The sequence below is a fragment of the Carassius carassius genome, chromosome 21 (assembly GCF_963082965.1).
Source record: "Carassius carassius chromosome 21, fCarCar2.1, whole genome shotgun sequence".
Lineage (NCBI taxonomy): Eukaryota > Metazoa > Chordata > Actinopteri > Cypriniformes > Cyprinidae > Carassius > Carassius carassius.
This window is the reverse complement of record NC_081775.1, coordinates 15382800-15409729: the sequence shown is the minus strand read 5'-3', so window position 1 is coordinate 15409729 and position 26930 is coordinate 15382800. Positions and strand designations below refer to the sequence as shown.

The window sequence follows — 26930 nt, the reverse complement described above, 5'->3', positions numbered from 1 at the left end:
AGTGTTTGTAGAGACAGAAAGAATGACCTAATCTGGCACGACTCAATCACGGAAAGGAGTGTTAACAGAAATGGCATTAGATACAGATGACCAAAACTAGATCAAATGTACAAAATATCCTTAAAGGCTTTTGTAATTAACTCCATGATGGAAAATATAATCAATCTTGAGCATCTGAAAGTTCTAAGGTTAAGCTCATGGGTGAGAAGGTCCAAAAAGAAACCGTCCTCACTAGTTATGTATGGGGGAGTTGAGATTCCCAGCTTATGCGGGAGTCAGATGTTTGCATGTTAATACTTGACTTGCAGTTTCAACAACTGCCACCGCTCACACAGGTTCAATGAACTGGGATGAGAAACTGAAGAAACTCTTGGCTGTGCTCAGTAAATTTCCATTCTGCAAGAAAAGTCATTTTCATATACTTTAACTTTCTCCCAAACCTATGAGCAGTTGTGAAATTATTCAAAACATTATTAAATAATTTTTAAAGAGTTTGTTTACACGTACAAAGGATCCAAGAATTTACATACAGAATTCTCATAGCCATACTGACATTCATGTTTTGTTCACACCCACATTCTATATTTTTTCTATTTTTTTTTAACAATGTAGGCTATTGTGTATATAAAAGATGCCATGATCATACTTTTACCTGGTCATTTTTTTTTTATTTTCACAATAATAATAATAATACTTTTCATTGCTAACAAGCATTTTTTACCAATACTTAAAGTACTTTTTCTAAACTCTTAACACGGCAACACACCTGCATCAAACAAACCAAACGGTTCAATTTCTGGCCAAAAACACATTTTGTTAAATACAAACTCTTAATATCTTTTTCTAAATATACTAACTCTATCAAAACAAAGAAAATCTGATTCAAAATCGAGTCGTTCGGTCAAAACACTGGCATTGGTTTTCTATCCAATAAGAACAATATAGCTCAAAAATTAATAAGTCAAAATGATAACAATTATTGGCATTACAAAAACTGCATTACTTGTCATGTTTCAGTTTGACCTGTATGGAACATACAATTAGTAGTAGTAGCCCTTTATTGTCACTAGTTACAAGTACCAGCGAAATTAGTCATCAACCTGTCCATACATACATACATACAATATGATAAGGGGATAGACAGGACAGGAAGACAGGGAATTGGGGATGAAATACAGCATAACATTAGGAAAGTGAGGAGAAAAACAACAACACCCAGACTATGCTCCTATTAGGAGTACAGTGTAAGAACAGGAAAAACACCTCAGCAACAAAGCACTTAATCAATACAAACACACGACTCTGCAACTGGGGATACATCGCAATATCGCAATATGCGATACATTTAAATAATAATAAGCCAGCTAGTTTATTTTTGTGTGTGTGAATGTGTGGATTCATTTTAGATGTGTATACAGCATAGTAAAGGAGTCATCAGTACTTTATGGAATATAAAAGAAAAGTGACAGAATTGCTGCAGTAAAGGCTTTATTGGCAAAATAAAATTGCTGTCAGTGATCATAAAAAAAAGAATAAAAAAAACCTTTGCCTTTTGCCCTCTACCTCTCCTTCTCCCTTGTCAAAAACTCAGAAAGACCTTTATTACCAAGTATGTTTACACACACGCACACACACACAAGGAATTTGACATGACGACAGAAGCTTCCAGTGCAGAAGAAAATAAGGACATAGTGCAAACATACATGATAGTGCAGACATACACAGGAATTATACACAGCAACACTACTGTAATATAACACTTATATAATAAAAGCAGAAAATTAAATAATGCACTATATACAGAAGTAGAAATATAGAGGGAAAAAAAACATGTTATTGTTTAAATGAATGGACAGATATGTTATTTATAGGTGTGCAGTTCACAAATGAACTTTCTTAACCCTTTTCCTCACTCTGGAAGTGTAAAGAACCTTGGTGGTTGGGTAGGGGGAACCAATAACTTTCTCAGCAGTCCTGACTCTCCGCTTTAGTCTCTTGATGTCTGATTTAAACCAGACAGTCCTGGTCCAACTACTCCTCTCCCTACTGTAGTTAACCTATCCTCTTCTTGGTCCAACCAGTCCTTTTCCTCGCCCAACTATTCCTCTCCCTTGTCCAACTCTCCATCCTCCAGACATTTTCTGTCTTTTTCAGCTTCTCTGTGTTGTTCTATATTGTTTTGAACAAAACCAATCCGGAGAGTGCCTTTTTATTTGTGCATGGCCATGTAATGGAAAGACTTGGAAAGTTTACATTAAGATTGTTATCAGCTATTTCTCAATTATCAGTAATTCAAATAATTCTTAACTGCTCTTTTAAGCCACTGTTGTTGCAGAAGTAGAGGTTTTACAATATATTTAAAGTTTGGAACATTAGGTCTTCATTTCTGACATGCTGTGTTTAAGCATTTGTAAAAAAAAAAAAAAAAGAAAAAAAAAAACTTAATGATTTTGGGGTAGAAAATGTAAGCATGAGAAACGTGTAAATTGACTGAATATTGTGTGAAAACAACATGAATTATATTAATAGTATGGTCAGATTCACAACAGACCAATGTTGTGCTAATTGTGTTTAGAGGTTTGAAAATGCGACTATGGACGTTAGCGATTGAAAAAATACATTTAATAATAAAGTGACTGCCAATGAAAACATAATGATAGAGAAGTGGTGAAAGTTCAGCCCCTTCTAGAAAATAATAGATTTCTCCAGAAGCACTATATTTTCTTTTCCAGTCAGTGTTTCAACAGAGAGGACTAAAGCTCAACAATGGGTTAATTTCGTCATCTGTTATCCAACATTTCCTAACATTATTTTCTAGGCCAGTCTTATGATCTGTTTAGACACTGTAATGGATATAATGACTACATTTAAATCAACTTATTTATTTGTTTGTTTATTTATTTTTCTTTTAATAAAAATGTAGCTAAATAAAATTAAGTAAAATTAAAGCACTGGAAAAGATATAGCTTTAAATAAATTATGGCATGCAAATCATGTGGAGATACAATTCATGCATCATTCTTATCAGAAAGGTGAAACAACTGTCAGATAATAGCCACTTCCTTTGTCCTATCACCTTAACAAATATTGTGCTACTGTATGTGAAACGTCCGCGGTGGAAATTTCACTTGGCACTGTAATGTCTGTCTTGATTCTTTCTGATTCATTAAATGATTGTAGTTAATTCATTTTCTGATTCATTCAAATTTTTGGACTTTCCGAAAACATATTTTGGGGCCACTGTACAAAATACTAATAATAAATAAATAAAAACTTAGAGACAGATAGATAGAGAAATATATATTTATGATGTAGGTAGGTCATACAGCACAAACAATAATTATTTATAGACTATACACAAAGAATAATTATTAATTATTTACTTCATACATTGCTCGGCACCCACCTATATTAAGTTGAGTGCATTGTGTCTTAATAGTTACCCGAGTAGCATTACAACCAGTCAGTATTGCATGCACATTTACGGGTTTGAACAGCAATGAGAACAGGTGTTTCCACTTGGCTGATATTCTTGGCAGATCAGTTCTGCCGCACACAGCTGAACAACATCTTCTCTGGCTATGTTTGCACAACAGCCTGCTGCATGACGTATCAATTGATTCGCAGAAGGTTGAATGGAACATTCTGCACGGTTCAGAGTCTGTCATCAAAGGTTCACAAGAGCACCGCTAACAATTTCAATAGGAAGTTCAAGCTTTAAGGGTGCTGGAAATTGTTTGACATTGTTCTGACATTTATGGCATGTGCACTATGAGTCATAGTGAGTTGTGTGTTTGCCAACATACAAGATACTGTATGTAGGCATGCATGGGGGGAGTCACCTGACTGGGTCCATTTATGTGTGTAAACACATTTATGAGACAGACCATGTGGCAATTTGCTTTTAATGCTAACTGATTAAGAAAAAGATAATATGTAAAATCAACTACATGTAGGCTATATATGTTTGTTAATAATAAAAAGGGATTCGCAGATACACTATGAGGGCAAGGCAGGGATCAGCCCTTAATGTTAAACAAACTATTTTAGCATGGTGATTTATGACTATAAGTTATTGATGAGATTTATAAATTTTGACTGATTTTAAATAATGGTTTGATGTCGTTTAATATTTGAAATTTTGATAGAAATGCTAAAATGTGAGGTCAAGAATGTCTTCTATTTTTTTTTTATCAATAATTTATATCATTTGTTATATTTTTTTCTCTAGATTCTATTTTTTTCTTAGACAGCAAAGCTATTTCAGATAATTATTATACTTTTAACATGATGATAATGATAATAAACGTGCAAACAGTGTGTCAGATGTCCCTGAAAATTATTAAATGAATTAGAAATAATTAGCATAGGAATATCCATAGCATACAATGATACAATTTAAACCACACTTGTTTTTTTTATAAGAGATGCATTAGTGATAATGTTCCTATATTGTAGTAATCCACTGAAACCACTGTCAGATAACAGCTATTTCCTGTCTCTTATCATCTCATTCAGTTTGGCAACTCTTTCCCTTTACACTAGAAATTGACACATGTTCTGGAAAGATTGCAACATTCTTAAGAGGTTTGTCACCAGAACTATACAGGGTCAGGTAAAAGCACGTTTTGAAAACATTTCTGAAACGGCACATGCAAACAGGTGAGTGATTTGTTTCAGGCTTGCCTCCCCGTCCACAAAAGACTTTGGCTACACCCAAAATCGCTTGAGTAGTTTTGAATAAATAACTACTAAGTGACTGTTAAAAAAAGAAAAAAAATTAAATATGTTCTGTACAGTGCGAATAGATTGCAGATGCACTACATTTGTCAAGTGTACAACTTCTTTTCAGTTGCTTCATGGGATAATTAAGAGTATCCTACTGTGTCCATTTTCATCTGCTATGCAGTTTTAGATGCACCCTTTGAATATAGAGAAAAAGTGAATTTTAACCATGCTTGATACTTTTATGATGCGTGTGCATCTTTATGAAAGCGTCAGTCCATAATCATTGCTGCAAAGAGTAACTAGCAAAGCCTTAATGTATCCTTTTGTGTTCCACAGAAGAAAGTCAGTCATACCGGTTTGGAATGACATGAAATGATTTACGATTTAAGTTGCTAAGACACGTCTCACTATCATTTCCTTTGAAAAACTCTTCCTGAAGCAAGTAAAACAATGGAACCTACTCAAGTTACACAAATACAAATCAGCTGAAGTTGTAATAATCAGCATTCAACTACTCAAAATTAATTGTTTTAATACAACACAATCTTTTCTCAAAGTCAGAAACAGATTTGTTCATAAAATGCATCATGACAGAGTGGAATCCAAAGTAATTTTATTACAAATTATTTTTATATACACATTATATACATAAAACATGTACAGAACAAGGCACAAAATTTGTCATTTATGAAGACAAATAGAGCGCTTCTCTCCATTCTTCTGACCTTAAATAATACTGTGAATTCACATAAAAACCTTCTTCCTGTTGAAATCCACAGACACATACAAGCCTAAAAAAGTGGTCACCAGGTAACTTGGGAGATAATTTATGCCTTGGTACAAGGTGTGTATTAGGTTGATAAATAAGCTTGGTTTTACAGTGCTTTTTTTCCTTCATAAATTAAAACGTACAAAAATATATATGACAAGTATTGCGTTGTTAAGAAAAAGTCTGAGATCCACAAAAAAAATACATTGAGCGCAACAGTAGAAAACATACAAAGAGTATCAAAAGAATCTCATACGATTCAGAACTTCCCAACGGTAGAGAAAAATGCCCTGAGCAAGTCCAGTAACCAGTCGTCATTACCCATCCAAGCAGCACAAGTTGTGTTCTACCCATCCAAACAAATATGGTGCATTATCCCATCAAATGTGTACCAAAACAGAGAAAAGTGCTCAGGCCCTTCACCACCTTGGGTCCCTGGGTAACAGTGCTTCCACTCAGTAATGCAATCTGCAAATAAAAAAAAAAAAAGGCAAATAAATTAAATGAACAGCACAATAGATCAAATGTATAATAGTAGATAGTAGACACATACATACCGTTTTCTAGGTTTGACTTCCCAGCCATCACGGCATTTAAGAAATGTAATTTCTTGCCCAGGAGATATCGCCGTCTTTTCAGCACAGAAGGTAAACCTGTGAATTTAATAGCGACATTAACAATCAGTTAATGAAATTAAAAATAAAATGAAATAAATAAAGAAATAAAAGGAGTCCATTCACAACCAATAAGTGCCAAGACAGCACTTACTTCTTCTGCGTTTCTCCTGCCTTGACTCTGATCCTCCGAACCTCTAGAACTTTTTTGTTCTGTGAACTGGACCATGACCAGAATGATGACTTGAGGTGTTTCAACACAGATGACCAGGAATCAGAAGGGCCTTCCCAGCGAAGAGAAATCTTCAGCAGATCCCCAATGTCCTCTTCCGTGAAGACGAGAAATGTGTTTGTGAGGTTTAGACCAACTCCATCAGCACTGTGTAAACAGAGAAGCCAGGTTAGGTCTTCTAAAGGACCTATACAAAATGAAATTTAGCAGTAAACGAGAGAATATACTGGAACTCTTAATCATGAGGTGCTTACATCTCTACACTGAGGTTATCAGTATCATTATGGGATCCGTGTAGTTTGATGTAGAATGTAGGATCTGCATCATCTGCGCTCTTCCTGTCAAAAACATGCATCTTCATCTGATAGTGGAAACCTGGAGAAGATTGAGCAAACAACCACATTTTAGTGACTGCTCGTGACAGCTTGTGACTCCGAAACAAGACGCTAGGATTACTTGCCTCCAAAAGGTGTGTCTGCGCGAGTCTTCAGGTACATTTTGCTGTTTCTCCTCATGCGAATTTTCTTGGCGTTGTAGCCGATGCTGTTGCAGCGGTTCTTCCTGCAGCTCAAGCAAATCCCCTTCTTGAAGCGATCAGGGCCGGTACATTGAAAAGCGTAGCTCACGTGGTCCTTGTTCATGAGGGAGTCCACGAAGAGATGCACTGCCCGCTCATGTTCACACTTCATGACTTCCACAAAGTCTGTGTGGTGACATGAAAGATATGGTAAAATGGAAGAGTTGGAATTTGGTTAAACAATAAAAACAAAATTGAAGCACTCACTTCCTGCAGCAGCAGTGGACAGCACATCTCCTAAGGAACAACCTGGCTGTACATCCCCACCATTGGGATAAATATCAATGTGCCCAATAGGTTCCTGGATCCCAATACTGACGCCCAAAGCTCCCCGTGTGTATGTGTGCAGGACGTCGACAAAGTCCGCATCATCTGGAGAAAGCCTCTTGTGGGACTCTGCCCCCTCGAACATGGGGCCAGCTGGGTCTAAACCTATTCAAAAAGAACATATGTTTGGAGTTGGTCTTCATGTGTGCAAAAAGACGGAGCGATTTCTTTTTTGCTTCGTTCCAATAACCAAAGTGTCCATCATAAATCTAAAATCTCACCTGTTATACGTCCAATTCCTCTTACAAAAGTTCCAGCATATCCAGCAACATGAGCACCAAGACTGTATCCAATCATATGCACATCCTCAAGTTGTAGCTGCACTTCTTCCTATCAAAAACAGATACGCATTAGATTATGAGGTCACATTGTTGCTGTAACATGCTCAGTGCCAGCTGGGGCATCCTTGTGCGAAAGTGGGGGGCTGATATGCTCAGCTGCTTATTTACATGGCTTGATTCTTTCCTGTATAAAAAGACCTTCAGGGTCTAAGGAACCCAGCTACGATGCATGAATCTTTATTGTTCCATGAGAATACCCACAGTGGCTTGGGCAAAATCCTGACATCTCAAACAACGAAAAAAACTAATTGTACTTCGCCAGGACATCTGCTGTACTGAGAAAAGATGAATAACGCCAACAAAGACCCAATGTCCGAGGCCACAAGCAGAGTTTTCACGGTTGCCAGTTCTCTCAAACACCCACAAAGAGAAACAAACACACTCAGTGGGATGCATAATGTAGACGTACCTGGAGCCAGTCCAAAAGGGCTGCAATGCTCTGCCCAACCCGGTGGGTATGGTTAACGGCATCGGGGTAGAGCTGGTGGGCCAGGCCCAGCCAGTCGACCACCACCACATTTGCCTCCGACTCTCGTCTCTGAACAGCAGACACCAGCTTTTGCATCCAGCTCTCAAACATCCCACTCATCTGTGAAAGATACCACACCTTTTACCAAACCCAACCAGCAAAGTTCCAGCAATCATGTGTGAAAGCCTAATATTTGCTTCACATCGGAGAAGTGAAGAAAGAACATTTCAGTTTTGTAACATTATTTCTGGATAACTTCCAGCAATTCATCAAAGATTAAATATGAGGAACCTTCTGAAGCTTCAAAGTCTGTGATCATCTGGAATATCTCACCGTCCATCCGTGGATAATCAGAATAGTCTTGACTGAGGCATCGAAGCCACACTCCTCAATGCTATCCTTTTTCCCAGGTTCGAGGTAACAGCCGTCGTCATCAAGATCCAAAGACTTTCGCATGTTGTACTTGATTCGGTCATGAAGTAGGCTTGGATCCATTGAGAAGCTGTCCTCGGCATCATCTTGAATAAATAGCAAAACCATGAATATGTTCATGTAAATCCTAAACTCTACATAATATTGGCAAGACTGGGTGCTTGAGGCATTCCAATGTGCTTAACGGTTTCATAAGGTGTTTAGTTTATTCATTGTTAGCCGTGTGACAACATCTCGTTTTAATGACTAGCTTGAACAATCAAGCTACTGTGGAGGGGGAAAGATGCAGAACGCTTTTTCTAATGAACCAGTTAAACCTTTCAGGAATGCCAAACAGTCTTAATTTGAGTTTACAAACAGTCTGCACACTTTCAAGTGGAAGAAACCTGCGACTTTTCAACCCAAGTAAGGAAAAACTTGGTAGCAGGCAACTCCATGAGTTTAACCAATCAGAGAAGGAGAAATCAAATAAAAACCATCCTAAAAACGTTTAGGTCTTTGTAAAAAGTATTTATACAGGATTAATGCATACAGACACGGCCTTATGTTTTAGAGTTGTGTTATGTATCTTCTCCATAGTTTATTTACATTTAGATTGTTTTCGATTAAAATGTATGCGGTTTATGTTTCACCTACATCACGCGACGGGTGATGGAAAATATATATTTGATTAATTAAATTAATGATTAATGAAAATTAATGTGTAAACGGGCATATTTCACATTAAGATTTAGATTTCTAAACTAATTAGGAATAAATGTGTGAATATTATATCAAATTGAGCTAAAAACAGAATAATAAACGTTTTAACCAATTCTTTAACAGTACTGTCAGGTATAAAAAAAAACGTTTATTTTTAATTTCCTCGAACGTCAAAAAGTCGTTCAAAAGTCACCACAAAGTCACTGCGGTCGACAACGCGGCAGTCCAGATCAGTGATAAAACGTGGACTTCTCTGGGCGGTAACTTTAGTTTAAAAGGCACATCCGAGACAAAGTGGATTGTCCGGTTTTTTGCGAGTCCCAGACACGTCAAGAAAGCGGACATTTGAACTTTCAAGTGACTAATTTGAGTTTTTTCTTTGACAGGTTCATTCACGTCGTTAGTCGTAGTCAGAACGTGAGAATGCGAGACTTAACGTGTTTCTCACAGTTTGAATGAAATCAGAGTTATTGTTAGCCATTGTCCGTGAAAGGAACGACTGTTAACAGAAATTAGTAAAAATATAAATCATTTAGGGATTTTGTCCACTAAAGTAAGTTACTCGCTTCATTGAAAAACATTAAACAGCAATTAGTTACCAAACTAAAGACAATTTTTTTACCTTTCAGTAGCGTGTTCTCGTCGGGTGCAGCGGCTAAGGCACTGAATGAATGGCACAGGATAAAACATAAGCAAAGTGCAATTCTTATTGATATTTCTACCATAATGTTCAGGGCTTTAAAATAGTTTCGTTGTTCTTTTGACAAACTGGAGTTACTGAGGAAGTTGTACGTGTTAATCCTTCACGACGTGTCAGGCAATGTATGAACCTGTATCAGGTTGCTCATTAGAGTTTAAAATATTTTTTTTCAGTCATCTGACCATCGGCAGATATCTACGACGAAATTCTTTCTTTCTAATTGGTCAAGCCCCTGGAACTACGTTCTAAGGGGTGTGTCATGTATATGTTGAATGAGTTGTAGAAGACTGGCACAATTCTCACGCTGTTAACCCTATGCTCCCCGCGCTCGAGCACGCTGATCCACAGAGCATCCTAAAGATAACGCGCATGCAGCGGTGCACATGGCTGTGTTTGTTTACAAATACATAAACACGGGGTGTCTATGTTTTAAAGTTGCGAACACATGGGTCTTTTGGGGTCACTGTTGTTCACATGTTGTTTTGCAATGTAGAGTAAGACGGGACTCCTTAGGTTTTGTATAAATTATTGCTTTATTTATTTTTTTGTACTTTTTTAACTCAAAAATTTTAACAGGAACTAAATTCCCCTAATAAAAATACAGATCATTTTGAGAAGATGAAATGTTATCAAATTAAAGTTTTCCACATTAACACTGCATTAGCCAATTGTTTTTAATCTTTTCAAATGGGATACTATGAGGTCAATGTGCATTACAATAATTGTTGCTCTCTCTTTACTTTTCCTCTTGGGAAATACATGTTCATTGGATTTTTTGGCAAAACTACAAAATAGGTTATATATATAGAGAGAAATTCGAATCGGGTGAATGTACAGTGCTCTCTCCACCCTCAATACCATGACTGAGGTGCCCTTGAGCAAGGCACTGAACCCCCAGCTGCTCCCCGGGGCGCCGCAGCATAAATGGCTGCCCACTGCTCCAGGTGTGTGTTCATGGTGTGTGTGTGTGTGTGTTTGTGTTCACTGCTGTGTGTGTGCACTTTGGATGGGTTAAAAGGAGAGCACGAATTCTGAGTATGGGTCACCATTCTTGGCTGTATGTCACGTCACTTATTATTATTTTTTTTTTACTTATACGGAACTTAGGTAGCCAGTGCAGAGACTGTAAAATTGGGGTAATATGCTGTATTTTGGACTACCTGTAGCTTGTTTATTGAAGATGCAGGACAACCACCAAGAAGTGCGTTACAATAGTTCAGTCTAGAGGTCACGAATGCATGAACTAGCTTTTCTGCATCAGAAACAGGTAACATATTTCGTAGCTTGGCAATGTTTCTAATATGGAAAAATGCTGTTTTTGTAACATGGGAAATAAGGTTTTCAAAAGACAAGTTGCTGTCTAATATAACACCCAGATTTTTGACTGTAGAGGAAGTAACAGTACATCCATCTAGTTGCAATCTGTAGTCTACTAGATTCTGTGTACTGTTTTTTGGTCCAATAAGTAATATCTCTTGATTAATATCTCAGATAATGTCTAATTATTGGTCATCCAATCTTATATTTTTAACACACTCTGTTATCTTAGATAATTTAGAAGTTTCATCTGGTCTCGTTGAGATATATAGTTGAGTATCATCAGCATAACAGTGGAAACTAATCCCATATTTTCTAATAATATTACCAAGGGGCAACATGTATATTGAAAATAGAAGAGGACCTAGGACAGATCCTTGTGGTACTCCATATTTTACTGGTGATAAATGAGATGACTCCCCATTTAAATAAACAAAATGTAAGCAATAGGACAGGTCTTAGAAAACAATAAATTTCTTACAGACTACTGGATGTTGGTGAAATGCAAGTGGGTCATATAGAAAAAACCTTGGCCCCCTCCTTCCATAGTGGATTTTCTTCTAGAAAACACCCTGATGAAGTCTGCGTAGAAGACCAGGCTTGCATAATAAAGAGCTATAGAGCTTTACAAAAACAAATTATTCATCAGCCACCTTCTCTGTCACAGAAGAACATTTGGAAATCAAAAACACTGACCTAACTTACTTTTAGTGTCTAATCAAATCTTGCATTTTCTGCCACAGGTATCCAGTGGCTAAGCTTACATAATGTGTCAACCATGAATCTGGGCACAACACATTTGTTTCAGGGCAGTATATTGCAGTCTGCCCTGGGTTAGGTAAGAATATATTTGGGTTAGTTAGGTCATAGAATGACAACCGCAGCATAGCAGACAATTACAAAACTCATTTGTTCCATTTTTCACTGTCTTTAAAGTCTTGTTTATTTGGCACTGTTACTTCTAAAAGTTTTTAATCCTTTTGTTCTAGGATATTAAACTTTGGTGTATGGCCTGAAAAGTGAACACTGCAGGCCTATTGAATTTCGACACATAATACAATCCAGATTTGCATTTCCTAAAGGAAAAACTAGTGCATACAAGACAGCAATAGAAAAGAGTTAAAGTAGGTAAAATGATACAGGTTTCTCACGGTCATGGAGAACCCTGGCAATATGGGAATTATAAAATAGTGGATTTCCATGTTACAGCTAATTACAAATAAAGTGGCCTAATATAATATAGCCTAATAAGTAGGCTAGTAATAAATGAATATAAATAAGGCTGAAATGAGCTCCAAACTAAGTTTTGAATAACTGCATTCGTTTAAGAACTTCAATAAATTGTTTAGAATATTATTCAGAGATTATATTTGATTAATCAATATATCAGTTGCTTGGCTTTTTGTCTGCTCTGGCTGTTGCAATATCTGCTTCGGCTTTTAGTTTATGTTTTTGTGGAATTTCCTGCTACGTTGATATATGTGTATTCATTAAATTATTATTTTTATGTTATATTTTTATATCAAATAGAGACAATGGGATAATTGTATTTTGCAGACGATTTACCGGGAATAGTTATTGTTTTGAGTGTGCGCGCGAGTTACTATGGCAGCTTCCACTGCATTTACAGTGAATTATACTAGAATACAGACATTAACATCATATTTCCAGCATTGTCGATAGAAAATGGATTAATCAGAAAACATTCAACCTGAGAAACCCTTTTTGTCAGTCACTGGAAAGGTTTGGACTGAATTTCCCCCCTCCTGGTGCAGCTAAACAAAGCTTGCACGCGTTCATATGCAATCCACGCGTGTTTTCCTACCGGAGCAGAAAATCATCCGGCTCTAGACATGACATACGGGGCATATAGTCATTGTTTGAGAAGGTTGATTCATTCACTGAACACATTTTGTGTGTTTGCATATTCCGCCACCATGTGGGTGTTATCGATACTGTCAATGAGATGCTTAAAGCAGAGATTGAAATACATTGCAGATGGATTATAACGGTTTTGATCAGTTTTCCATGTGTCTGTCACGGTCTATTGTTACATATATGTCATGTTTGAAAACTTGAATTGAATTGAATGTTTGTCACTTAGACATGCTGCCACTGTGGTCTCAGGGACAGAATTTGCTCGGCAGATCCATAAAGAAGTGCAGAGTGATATAGCGAAACTAGTGGCCCAAGCAACATGAGTCCTCATCTGAGTGCCATCCTGGGCGATGATCATGCCAGCCACACTTACGTGAGAAACAAACCCCGAGCAGCTTCACTCATTGGTGAGCAACACACAAAGTCAATATAAACTTCAACGTTTTGATGTGGAGGCAATGATTCACAGCAAGAGGTCCACTAGGGGGCCTCTGCAAACTTCTAAGGAGGCCACAATAAGTCTTAAAATTAATTAAATGTAGTTAAATGAACATAATCCTAATTATAGTGCTAAAAAAAAAGAAAACACATTTAACTTTATACTGATATTGTATTTAAAAATTTTCATGAATTTCTTTTATTACAACAAATGTAACAGAGGGTATTTACAGAAGCCCATTTCTGCCACAGAATATATACAAATTAAAAAGGTACTTGCAACTTTTTATCTCACAATACTTAGATGTAGAAAAACTACAAGATATAAACTCACATTTCTGAAAAAGTATGGATTTTGAGATATAAAATAGTGAGAAAAAAGTTGCAATTACCTTTTTTTTTCATGGCAAAAACAAATAAACAATTGTGTGATATAAATTCAAAATTCTGAGAAAAAAAGTCAGAATTTAGAGTTTCTGTTGCACAAATCTGTGTTTATATTTTGTATAAGTCTGAACTGTGAGATAAAAAAATCATAATTAGCTTATTATATATATATATATATATATATATATATATATATATATATATATATATATATATATATATATATATATATATAATTTTGTTGCAGAAACAGGCTTCCATGCATATTGCATTAAATAGGAGGGCCTTAAAATATTGTCTCAGACAAAGGTTGGCTTTGAATCAAAAATAGAACAACCTTACGATATGTACGACAAGTACGATATAACCATGTGTTCACCAATCTCTTCTTCAAATGGTACTTGTTTGACAAGGCATGTCAATCAGCACAATCTTCAGGCCATCATCAGTATCTCAGGAAGAGATGGTGGAACTGATAGACAAATTCAACAGAGACAGAAACATCAGTGGGCTGCTGGTCCAACTCCCTCATCCAGGTACTCAATTATTCTCCTGGATAAAAAAAAATTTGAAACTGCTCGTGTAAAATATGAATTGTGAATAAAAATGGGGTTATTCATTGCTTCACATCTTTACTGTAGTGAAACAAGCTAAATCTAATGGTGAAAGCTAATTCCTTAGCTATAATAAAACCACAGGTGGCCGAATATATCTGGATCAGGTTTGTAATTGTGAATTCATGTTTTGAATGCATCTCTCTCAGTCAGAGCACATCAGCGATGTAATGCTGTCGCCCCAGAAAAGACTTTGATGGATTCCACATAGTAAACATTTTGGAAAACTCTGCTTGGACCAGAGGTGCACCATGCCAGCCACAGCAGCGGCGGTGAGGGAAATCCTCAGAAGAATGAGTTTGTGACAGCTTTCAAAAATCTTCTTTGAGTTGTAGAATAGTTTCCAATGCCCAGCAGAGATGTGATTGGGTTGTCTGTGATTTCATTAGTTAGCAGCAGGTACAACAACAGTATCTGATGTCAGTTTATATGACTAATTACTCATTTGAAAACATTGCTTTGCAATTATATCTGTTTTTTGATGGTTTTTCCATGCCATGGGCATTGGTGAATTTGAGTTATAAATGTTTACTCAAATTATATACTAGCGGTCAAACGTTTGGGATACCTAACAGTTTTTTAATGTTTATGGAAGACATCTCTTATACTCACCAAGGCTGCATTTTCTTTTATAATTTTTTTTTTTTTAAGCAGCCATTGCTCTAGTTTCACTTTATCCTATTCTAATATGCTGCTAATTATTATTGGTTATCATTTATTAATAATGGTTGTTATTATTGTCAGTATTTTGATTTTTAACATTTTTGTTGAAACTCAAATGCATTATTATTTTTATTTTTATTTTTTTCAGGATTCTTCGATTATTATTATTATTATTTTTTTTTTTACATGTTTTCTAACATAGCCTTTACTGTTACTTGTTCTGATCTGTTCTGTACTGTTACTGAATTAATGCACCTCATAAGAGTATTTTTGTTTCTTTGTTTTTTAAATGGTAGTTGAATGGTAGTGTGTCACCATTTCCACAAAAATATTAAGCAGCATAAACTATTTTAACATTGATACTAATAAGAACTGTTTCTTGAGTACCAAATCAGATATTAGAATGATTAGACTGAAGAAATGGCTTCTGAAAACCTAGCTCGGCCATCACAGGAAAAACATTTTTCAAAATATATTTGAATATAAAACTTAAATTGTAATAATATATCTCAATCTCACTGTGTTTTTTTAACTGCAGCCTTGGTGAAAATAAGAGAGCTCCTCTAAAAGATTGAAAAACGTAATTATTCCAAACTTTTGGCCACTATAAATGTCCCTTTTTTTCAGGCATTGAAACAGTTGGAAAAAATGTGTTTGTCGTTGGGAGCTCCAAGAATGTAGGAATGCCTATCGCAATGCTGCTACATTCGGATAGAAACCATGAACGGCCGGGAGGTGAGATTTGTGTCATTACCTTATTATTATTTTTATTTTTGAAATCCTATAATATATAAATAGATGTGCTTGTAATTGGAGTTTTGAAGTCCAAAGCAGCCTCCTAAAATTCACATTGCACTATACTTGGTTTTAACCCTTTTTTATTAAATTTTCTTGTTACAATATTCATAACCATTTACATTTAAGAAATCAAACCAACACTTACATTTCCTAAAAACCTAGACAAGGAAACTGTGCCAAAAAGCTGAATGCAATGCAGATATTAAGATGACTATAGCATTGTTGTTTTTATCAGCAGTGTTTAGTTTGAAAATACTTTACTTGAAAGTACTAAGTAATTACAGCAAACTGATCATTCTGTGAAAAGTAAAACTTAGTTTTTTTATTTAGTTGCAGGAACATTTTCAGAATTTCAATCAATAATCTACATCCCAGTCACCTCGCTTTTTGAAGGGGAGTGAGCGAATTGTGAAATTCACAGAATGAACGGATGTTGCCTCTGCTGACACAAGCTGTCAAATCATTACAATCAAGAATGAACATTTTACCAGTAACCTGTAATAAGCTTCTCAAGCAGTAATGGAAAACTGCTGAGAAAACAACATTCATCATCCTTAACCATGTAGTTTTATGCTATATTTTTAAATATATAATAGGTGGTAGTATATTGTTTGTTTTAAAATCCATATACTGCATGTGGAAACAGAATGCAAATAAAGACATGCAAAGTAAATGTTGTTTTTAAAAATCCCTATTTCTTTGCATTTAATTAAATAGTAATTAAAATATTAGCTTGAACCTATTAATCCTAAATAGTTTTGAAAAATGTTTGATAGTGCATCATAACTTTTGATTGGCATGTCTCCAGAAACAAGATTAGTTATAATTATTAGAGGATTCAATTCTATAGATCTCAGTGATTAGGAGTAGGTTTGTGCAAGATTTTGATGATTTCAGCAGATAAAACGCGAGACATGTTTGAAATGAGTTGTGAAATTTGTTTGAAAGTTTGTGCTCCAACATGTATTACATTTTTTAATGATGAGATTACCTGAAGAAACTGAAGGTTTTGGCAAAACCTCTTAAATCTGTCTAATGTTGAGTTTCTGTGACAGGATGAGTATTGTATCATTCCCGTCATTTTGCTACATCCGTGGAATTACAGTAGCTATTTTAATTCTGCACCATGTAACCTGTGATTAGCCAAATTTGATAGCTTTTAGTTTATGTGGTGGTGTACAGTTACACATTCTGCAAATTTCTGCTCATGAATGTTATCTTCATGCTGGTGAGCGGAAACCACCAAACCATGAAAATTTTTTTGTAAAAGATTGTGTGGAATGAGCAAAAGATGGGAGATGGCACTTTAAAAATGGCATGAATTTACTGGTGCCTGCATACAATTAAATACTATGAAATGTTTCAATGTTTTAACATTGTTTTTCTGTGCATTGCAATCAAACTATATTAGATTTAACAATGAGATAAACTAATGAACAAAATACTAGATAAATACTCCTGATGAGTATTGTGTCATTCATGTGATTCCATGGTTGTCATGGCTCATAGATGCACTCCTCTACCACGACTGAAGGAACTTGCCAGTCTGGCTGACACAGCTCTTTGTGTCCTGGTCAGGTATTCTGGAACATTATTACATGGCTGTCTAGAATACTCAACTCTGATTGGTCAATAGCTGCAGTCTGTGGCCAAATATCATTGTGTAATGACTGCTAAACTGCATGACTTATGAATTTATTATGCCCATGTATTTACTTATTTGGTAAGTATCCATGCAGTAAGTGGGATAATGTACAGTAAGCCATGTTACTTTTGTAATAATGACTAGCTGACTGTATTATCCTTTACTTAGACTTTGGTTATGCAACGTATTAATCCAGATGAGCACTTTTTAAGTTTGAATGAGTTAAAAATATATTATCTGTATTTTATTCAAACCTGTGTTCAGTTATTCTAACATTTTAGTCTACAGTGTTTATAAATATTAATTTAATAACAAAGAGAAGGTTTCTTTGTGAACAGTTGGTTTTAATCTGTAACAACAGGTGTACCTCAAGTGATCACGGCAGATAGAGCTGCAGTTATCCATGTCGGCATCAACCGCATGCAGGACCCTGTCACTGCTAAACTTCGTCTTGTTGGAGATGTGGATTGTGAAGGTAAATGACACACAACTGCTTTAGTGTTCTTATGACACTCGTTTCAGAATCTTTTAGTTTAGTGTTACTTTAGTATTATTTGAATACTCTTTAATTTGAATACTAATTTAGTACTAAATAATATTGAATACTATTTACGAATATTTTGAATCAGCTTGTATTTTCAGTTTGTAAATGTAATTTGTGTTTGTCATTTAATTTTGTTGTGTTCTTTGTCATTTTTATTAATTTATTTTGACAGTAAATTGGTAGTTCAACTTCCGCATTTCTAATTAGTTTTTGCAAAGTTTTTTAAGGTAGGGTTTAAATTCAATTCAATTCAATTCAATTCAATTCAATTCAATTCAATTGTAATAGTTTTTGGTTTTTGTTAACAATAACAACATCACTATTGTTAATCCAAAATGGAAATTATTCCAAAACCATATGACCGTCACAAAAGCTAATGAGCTTTAAGGATGCAAGGATGCAAAATCACCGTAAAAGTACTAAAATCATCAATATGAGTGGTTTATACAGTGTGTGCTGTGTTTTACAAGTCTGCTCCGTGTCAAGCCATTATTCACCAACAATTTGTTCCTTCACTGAGCTTTTGAGTCAGTGAGTTTAACTTGAAAACTGAATCAATGCAATTCTGAAATTAATCTTCTGGTTTGGTTTTGTGAAGAGAGTCATCGGATTCATTTAAGAGATCTGATATGAACATGACAAGGTTTTCAGTAAATAATGATTCATAATTCCATCTGACTTGAGGAGGAAGATAAATAGTATGGGTTTGGATTGGAATGACAGAATTTCATTCATTTTTGAGTGATCTGTTCTAATATTTCTGCATGTGCGTCAGTCAGTCTATCTGATATCGTGTCTCAAACCTTCTAGGGCTCTGTTTGGCTCATTGTGTGTGTTGGTTGGTTGGCTGGAAGTCACATAGCAACATGATTTATAGTTTGATTTCTTTTCTCTTGGAGGAATAAAAGAAATACTTGGCTTGGGCAGAGCTCTTAGTGTTATTTAAGACGTGGTTTGTTTTTGTCTCCCTAATCAGCTGTGAAGGTGAAGGCTGGATTCATCACTCCTGAGCCTGGAGGAGTCGGCCCAATGACCATCACCATGGTAATGAAAAAACACAGTCACTGCTGCCAAAAATGCTCCAACATACTGAACAAAGACACAAAACCTGCCATTATGGGTGGACAAGATACAAGCACTTCATCCTGGATACTTCAATTGGCACTATTTGTCTTGATCTTGATTATATACGCAAGCCCCTGCAAGCTTCCTCTACAACATCCTTCCCTGCCTGTCGGCAAGCTCTAACAGGCTGTTCTAGCTGGCACGGCAGCCATCCATGGCTATGACAGTAACTACACCCTAATTCTTTTCTTAAAAATTAGAGAGATGCCTCCTCAGTGATTCTTAGTAGCTGCTTGCTGTGCTACAGTATTATTATTTTGTCGGAGCCGAGAAAAATAAGGTGCAAGTGTAACATTACCTCCTTGACAAAGCATGAGTGAAGCCGAAAGTCTGTTGCATCATCCTCACAGAGAGTTTCGGTACGACTTGCCTGGCCGCTCAACAGTTGGCCTCATGGCAGGGTAATAGATGGTTCTCAGATATCTGAGACAAACGAGACATTAATACATTTTCTCAGGAAATTCTTTTAAAAGTGTAGTTTGAATTAAAAAAAAAACAAAATGGCAAAAAACTTAAGGATGCTGCTGTATTTAATATTTATTTATTCATCTACCCATTTAAGGTATTTATGCTTTGTTTATTTTTTAAATTTTTTTAATAAATCCTAGTTTTGGAATTTTAGCCTCATGAAGTATTTAATATTATTTACTAATGTGCAATTTATAGAATGTTCTTGACATTAAACACTTTTTTTTTTTTTTTTAGCATTTTGGGTCCTTTACATTCAAATTGCAAAAAAAAAAAAAAAAACATTTTAATATACCAATGTTTCCCTGAGACATTTCCTGGACATATTTTGCATTATTAAAAAACTATATAAAAAATTATATATAAATGACTTGAAAGTAAAACTACTTGAATGCTTCTTAAGTTCTAAAATATAATATCTTTGTATGAGGAACAGATGAAATTTTTCAATGAAAATCATCCCTTCCTGTGTGAAACTCAAGAATAGCAAGCAAAAACCATGACGTTTGGCGCCATTGAGATCAAACGTGGCGTGACATGTCTTGGCGTGAAAGAATATGCAAATCTGAATGAGATTTGAGAGATATGGCAGGAGTCGAATGGACTGCTTTTACTGTACTTTTTGACGTTTTTGGTCACCACTCACTTTTATTGTATGAAAGAGATCAGCTCAGATATGCTGACTAACCTTTTTTGTGTTACATGAGAGGGAATAAATGATGACATAACTTTCATTTTTGGTAAACTATCCCTTTTAAGGCTCTTGTGTTGTTAAAGATATTTCAGTCTGTGACTCTTTAAAAAGGGATTTGAATCTTGCCGTTCTTAAATATCGGTGGTTTACAAGAAGAAGCTGTGTATGAAAGAGTCTTCATTAATAAACCAGCTCATGGAAGATTTAAAGGCAAAATTTACTCCAAAACCAACATTGTCATCATTCACTCGCACCCTCATTTCGTTCCAAACCTGTATAACTTCCTCTTGTGAAACATAAAACAAGACATTTTGAGAAATACAACGGAAGTCAATATCCTAAATCCTTTGTATGTTACCAAAATCTTTAAAAATATCTTTTTTTTGTGTTTCACAGAGGAAAGTAAGTTTAGAACGATATGAGGGTGAGTAAATGATGACAGATTTTTCATTTTTGCCTTGTGGAAAAGCCCCATCTGATTACAGATAAAAAAATATAAATAAAAATAATTAGAAGTTTGGAAATCAGATCATTGACCAGTCCAATAATTTAAGATTATTGCTTATTATGTGATATATTTAACATATCTATTTTGCTGTTGAGATAAATGTTCTGGATGGATCTTTCAAATATTTCATTTCTAAATTATGTCTTCCCACATAAACGCTTAAAAATATTAACTAGCTGATTCAAATTTTTTTGTCAATTGGAATATATCAACACTGTGTCCAACAGCAAAATATGATATCAGATCGCTGGAAAATGTTATACAGACTGCTGAGTTTAGTGCATGAGAAGGGTTATTTTTTAGTTGTAATTAATAAAAAACACAAGAGTGACTACCCAAAAAAAGAATAAAATGTGTAAAAATGTGAAAAACATTCAAAATAGGATGCTTTTTTTTTTCGGGAATACTTCTTGCTTTCATTATGTGACAGGAGTGGAATTTGACATAAGTGTGAGTAAAACACATTTAACAATGAAAATAATACTTTGACTGAATCTGTAATTAGACTTTTCTTTAATACCACTTGTGCCAATAACTATGTCAGAAGCCTGTTTTTGCAGCTGCAGGGAAATACTTTGAACACTTTTTAAAATGTGGGGGCACAAAACACGCCTGTGCATGCTGCTCGCCTGTGTGGATCAGGAAGTACAGGTATGGGTAAAAGACTCTGGAACCACTGCAGTTCCTGTCAGTAGTTAAAATGATTGGCTACCATTAGTGACGCAGAAACGGATATAGAAGGATGGTATAAATTGTGGGGAAAAACCACTTTCATTTGGAGAGCAACCCAAGTTTGAGGAAAACCGGATACACCCAGAATCTCCAGTCAAACTGCACCTGTATTTGGGCCACAGCATGACTCAAGAAGTGGATAAAAGGTGTTTGCACTATCAGGGTGAGTCATAATACTTTTCAGAACACAAAAATAGATAATATTTGGAGCTTACAACAAAATGAATGTCTAATACTTTAAAGTGTAGTTACTAAAATGTAATCTTGTCTATCAGTTATTGGATTGATGGTAGTGTTAGCCGTCTTCTCTGGACTTGGAGACACTAAAGAGAAGTCAGAGGATGCGATCCTATACAACACAACACACAGTAACGGTAAGTACGTCAAAATTATATATCATTATTTTGAAAGACTACAACTTTTTATTGTTTTATGTCTCTTACCAGGCTGCATTTATTTGATAAAAAATACACTAACAGTTAAAAGAACTGTTTTCTATTTTAATATAATTTACAGTATTCTCTGTCTCTCTCTCTGTATATATACTCTAATTATAGTTTGTTGACATGTAGATGCTAAGTTACTTATAATTAGTATGCTCTGTGCTAAGAATGCTAAGAATGCAGGTTCTTTGGCATGTGGACACAAGTCTGAATGCCTGTCCAATAAAATCACAATCCTTCATGTTTAACTGTCTGGGTGTGTGTGTGGGTGTCTTATCAACAGGAACTGCAGAGGAACCACAAGTTTTGGCTGTTCAAAAGTCCTGCGGTCCAAAACATGCGGGATTCTGTTTCAATGGTGCATGTTCCTACTCCTCCGACCTGGACACCCCCATCTGCCGGTGAGACCAGCCACCAAAAACCCCTCAATACATTAAAGATCCCATCAATCAGTTGACAGTGATGATCAGGTCTTGATTATCTAGTTCATGTTTGTTTGATTAGCAGACTGGCAGGTTGCAAAGCTTGGGTTGTGGCTGTGATGTGAATAAAGCCTTGTGGATGTTTACAAAATGGGACGATCTCTTAGATATGTCACTCCCAAATTTCCTGTTTCCCAAGGAATCAACATATGGAAAAATAACTGGTAAACGATGGATTCTGAGACCTTCCTAACCAATGTGATTTCTACTGTCTTTAGGTGTGACAAAATGTACAACGGTGTGCGCTGTGAGAATTATATTTTGAACTCCCATCAATTGTCTAGTCCTGAAGGAGTCATTGGAATTATTTGTGGTGTAGTTTTATTACTGGGAATCGTTGTCGGACTGATGTACTGCTGTTTAAAGAAAAGGTAAAATCCTGAATACAGTGTTTAGGCTTTGATTATTCAAGTAGCAACTGCTTTGTTTATTGATTATTTTTACATTTATTTCTTTATTTTAAATTGTTATTTAATTACTTTAACTTTAATGTTATATTATCAGGCAATTCTTGTAAATCAATGACAATGGAAGCATTTATTGAATGTTTAATAATATTTTCTGGTTTATATTTCACAGGTGTCAGAAGTCGTCACCACCCTACAAGAACAATGGCTTTGAAAACTCTGTTTAATTTATTGGGCCACATATAATTCATGCTCTTAAATAGTGCTGTTAGGCCTAAGACAAGAAGGGGGACAAAATATCAAGACTGATTCTACCAGCAAAACAGGCCAGACTTTGGAGTAGAGACACTACACCCTCTAGAGAACGGAGCAAGAATAGCAAAAAAAAACACTTTGTGAAACTTTGTGATCTTCATGTTCCACAAAGGGCACATTAATCTAGTGGTTTTCAGTCCTGTTCCTTTTGCATTTTGCTTGTCTCCATTATCAGACACACTCATTTGAGTTCATGGAGCTCTTTCCTAATGAGCTGGTGATCTGAATCAGGTGTGTAAATTATGTGTAAATATGTGCAGAGATGTGGGTCTCCAGGAACAAGTTTGAAAACCACTGCATTAATCAATGTAATTTATTACAATAACAGTCAAAATGGGAAAATGCATGCTGTTTAACACAATTATTTTATGTTATTTACAAGTTATAATATAACTTGGGCACTGTAATGTAAAAATAATTTACTAACATTTAAAAAACTGCATGTAAAACTCAGTCAGATGAATTTTTGTGTATCCATAAGCAAATGTCCTACGCTCCCTCCGTTATGAATGTATTATTTAAGTGCACACAGGTATTTATTGCACAGCTTTAAACATGATAATACTAAATATAAAACCTAAACTGTGCGAATGTATTTGTATCAGATATTTATTTATTGACAAATTTGTATAAAATTTGCACCTGAAATAAAAAAAAAAAGACAAGTCAAAATGTCTTTTGTTTGAAATTACTGTCACATTGCTGGATTATGATCTTTATGATCTCAGCTCAAGCATTATTAAACTTAATAACTGTAAATGTATTGCAGTGTTGTAAGTTGCTTGAAAAATGAAAAGCAGATCATATTGTTTTAATAAAAAATGTCAATATGTAGAATAAATGTGTTCCTGTATTCTGAAAAGAATGATATTCAAACGATAGATAGCAAGCACCCCTAATAATCACAAAACAGGTGTTTTTCATTTATGGATTTAATAGAGAAAGGACAAAAGTAGTTGGTACACTAAACAGTGTTCAGAAAGAAACCAGAATGTGATTTTTGTTTACATAAAACTGTATACACATAAACGGTTTAATTTGGTACAAACCGATGTTTTATTGTAAATTGTTCAATCTGGATCACTAATAAAAACAGGAAAAAAAGTACTGAATATTCAAGTTATAGTCAAACATTTTGGAAAACAGAAATTTTTTCAGTATGAAGTTGTGCGTGTGGAAGTGGACCCAGCATTACAAAGACATACTGACAGGAAATGAAGGCGCCTGTCTGTCCTGCGAAGCGTTTAGAAAAGTTAGTGATGCTCCAGAGTTGTGTGAGGAATTTGACCCAGCATCTGTAAAACATAAAAATGTTACATTGAAAGTTCAGGCAATATGCTGAAGAAATCAAGATACGGTGCAGTACTGTATGCTATACTTACACCTCCATCTTCTCACAAGGGTGTTGAAAACATTGGTAATAGTCATTCTTTTGGAAGAACTGCTTCTTCTGTAAGAATGAGCTCCAGAGCTTGAAGTCTATGATAGGAAAGATGCCATTGTGTTTTCTAAAAATGGTTTTGCATGAAAAGCCTGAAGATATTAAATGAAGGAAATGTGTCTACATGTGTAGCATGAAATCCAGTGCATTTAGTGATTCTCAATCTTCTTTTAAGTGTCTCCCGAACCTGTTAGGAAAAAAAAATACATCTCAGTCACCAAATACTAAGCTCATAAAGCAGAAAACACAGCTCCTATACCTTCTTTTCCATCAGTGTTTCAAGAACCAGTGTGGTCGACTGTAAGAAAGGAGTTTATGCAAACTAAATGATATCTTAATAAAAGCATTTAGCCTACATCAGGGGTGTCCAACTCGCTGGATAATTTAAACAATAATATAGAACAATAAATAAAACATAATTTAGAAAATTAAATAATTTTTTGCATATTCGCAAAAATATTTTATTTTGTAAATATCTGTATTTATCATGTCTTTGACATTATCCTGGGTTGAGCAACAATTGTGTAATTTCCCTCTCAAGTTGGTGAAACTAACAAATCTGTGTTAGTCAGCACTTCTCTTTTCCTGAGATAATCCATCCACCTCACAGGTGTGGCATATCAAGATGCTGATTAGACAGCATGATTATTGCACAGGTGTGCCTTAGGCTGGCCACAATTAAAGGCCACTCTAATCACACGGCACAATGTCACGGATGTCGCAAATTTTGAGGGAGCATGCAAATGGCATGCTGACTGCAGGAATGTCCACCAGAGCTGTTGCCAGTCAACTGAATGTTCATTTCTCTACCATAAGCCGTCTCCAAAGGTGTTTCAGAGAATTAGGCAGTAGATCCAACCGGCCTAATAACTGCAGACCACGTGTAACTACACCAGCCCAGAACCTCCACATCCAGCATCTTCACCTCCTAGATCATCTGAGACGAGCCTCCCGGACAGTTGCTGCAACAATCGGTTTGCATAACCAAAGAATTTCTGCACAATCTGTCAGAAACCGTCTAAGGGAAACTCATCTGCATGCTCGTCATCCTCATCGGTCTCGACCTGACTGCACTTCGTCGTCGTTACCAAGTTGAGTGGGCAGATGCTCACATTCGATGGTGTCTGGCTCTTTGGAGAGGTGTTCACTTCACGGAAGAATACCAGGGATCCTGTGGGTGAGCTGTTTGCTGATGTCAACATTGTGGATCTAGGGGCCCATGGTGGCGGTGGGGTTATGGTATGGGCAGGCATATGTTATGGACAATGAACACAGGTGCATTTTATTGATGGAATATTTAATGCACAGAGATACCATGACAAGATCCTGAGGCCCATTGTTGTGCCATTCATCCACGATCATCACTTCATGTTGCAACATGATAATGCATGGCCCCATATTGCAAGGATCTGTACACAATTCCTGGAAGCTGAGAATATCCCAGCTCTTGCATGGCCAGCATATACTCACCGGACATGTCACCAATTGAGCAAGTTTGGGATGCTCTGGATCGGCGTATACAACAGCGTGTTCCCGTTCCTGACAATATCCAGCAACTGTGCACAGCCATTGAAGAGAAGTGGACCAACATTCCACAGGCCACAATCAACAACCTGATAAACTCTGGACCCCTCAATACAGTAAAACTGCACATTTTAGAGTGGCCTTTTATTGTGTCCAGCCTAAGGCACACCTGTGCAATAATCATGCCATCTAATCAGCATCTTGATATATAGGTGGATGGATTATCTCAGCAAAGGAGAAGTGGACACTAACACAGATTTAGACAGCTTTGTGAACAATACTTGAAAGAAACAGGCCTTTTGTTTACATAGAAAACCTCTTAGATCTTTGAGTTCAGCTCATGAAAACTGGGGGCAAAAACAAAAGTGTTAAGTTTAGAATTCTGTTCAGTGTAATACTGACAAAATATAAATGTTTAAAAATATAAATATTAAATATACAGTATTTTCAGCGTATAACTGCTAACAAAAATCTGCTATCAAATAAACATAAAAAGAGACACAGACAGAACAAAACATTACCGAATTTTAAAGAAAAAGGTTTGGTTTGTTTGTTTGTTCAGATTCTTTCCTTTGCACTTTACCTCAAACCCCGGCGTTTCGGGCGCATCAAATCG

At 35.8% G+C, this 26930-nt stretch overlaps 4 protein-coding genes across 6 annotated transcripts in view; 2 read left to right on the top strand and 2 right to left on the bottom strand.

The window, feature by feature from the left end:
• Window positions 1-26930, bottom strand: part of LOC132097611 (Rieske domain-containing protein) — a 143343-nt gene that overhangs the window by 97087 nt on the left and 19326 nt on the right. The gene's annotated exons all lie outside the window — the stretch shown is intronic.
• On the bottom strand, window positions 5346-10048 carry lipg (lipase, endothelial). Its single transcript, XM_059503460.1, has 10 exons — window positions 9814-10048; window positions 8391-8575; window positions 7998-8177; window positions 7469-7577; window positions 7128-7352; window positions 6804-7046; window positions 6598-6718; window positions 6266-6490; window positions 6055-6150; window positions 5346-5965 (listed from the first exon to the last, which is right to left on the bottom strand). Exons 1-10 carry the CDS (start codon window positions 9914-9916, stop codon window positions 5953-5955), a joined length of 1500 nt encoding a protein of 499 aa, XP_059359443.1. The 5' UTR covers window positions 9917-10048; the 3' UTR covers window positions 5346-5952.
• mthfd2l (methylenetetrahydrofolate dehydrogenase (NADP+ dependent) 2 like) lies at window positions 13316-19740 on the top strand. Of its 2 annotated transcripts, XM_059502770.1 has the most exons (4): window positions 13316-13493; window positions 14325-14447; window positions 15816-15923; window positions 19152-19740. In XM_059502770.1, exons 1-4 carry the CDS (start codon window positions 13406-13408, stop codon window positions 19421-19423), a joined length of 591 nt encoding a protein of 196 aa, XP_059358753.1. In that variant the 5' UTR covers window positions 13316-13405; the 3' UTR covers window positions 19424-19740. The 2 variants fall into 2 exon arrangements, 1 of the variants encoding a protein (XP_059358753.1); XR_009422677.1 differs by lacking the exons at window positions 13316-13493; window positions 14325-14447; window positions 19152-19740 and adding an exon at window positions 16317-16837 and having other exon boundaries at window positions 15378-15923.
• Window positions 21697-24355, top strand: epgn (epithelial mitogen homolog (mouse)). The gene is made up of 5 exons (XM_059503459.1): window positions 21697-21865; window positions 21978-22076; window positions 22429-22546; window positions 22846-22998; window positions 23207-24355. Exons 1-5 carry the CDS (start codon window positions 21826-21828, stop codon window positions 23259-23261), a joined length of 465 nt encoding a protein of 154 aa, XP_059359442.1. The 5' UTR covers window positions 21697-21825; the 3' UTR covers window positions 23262-24355.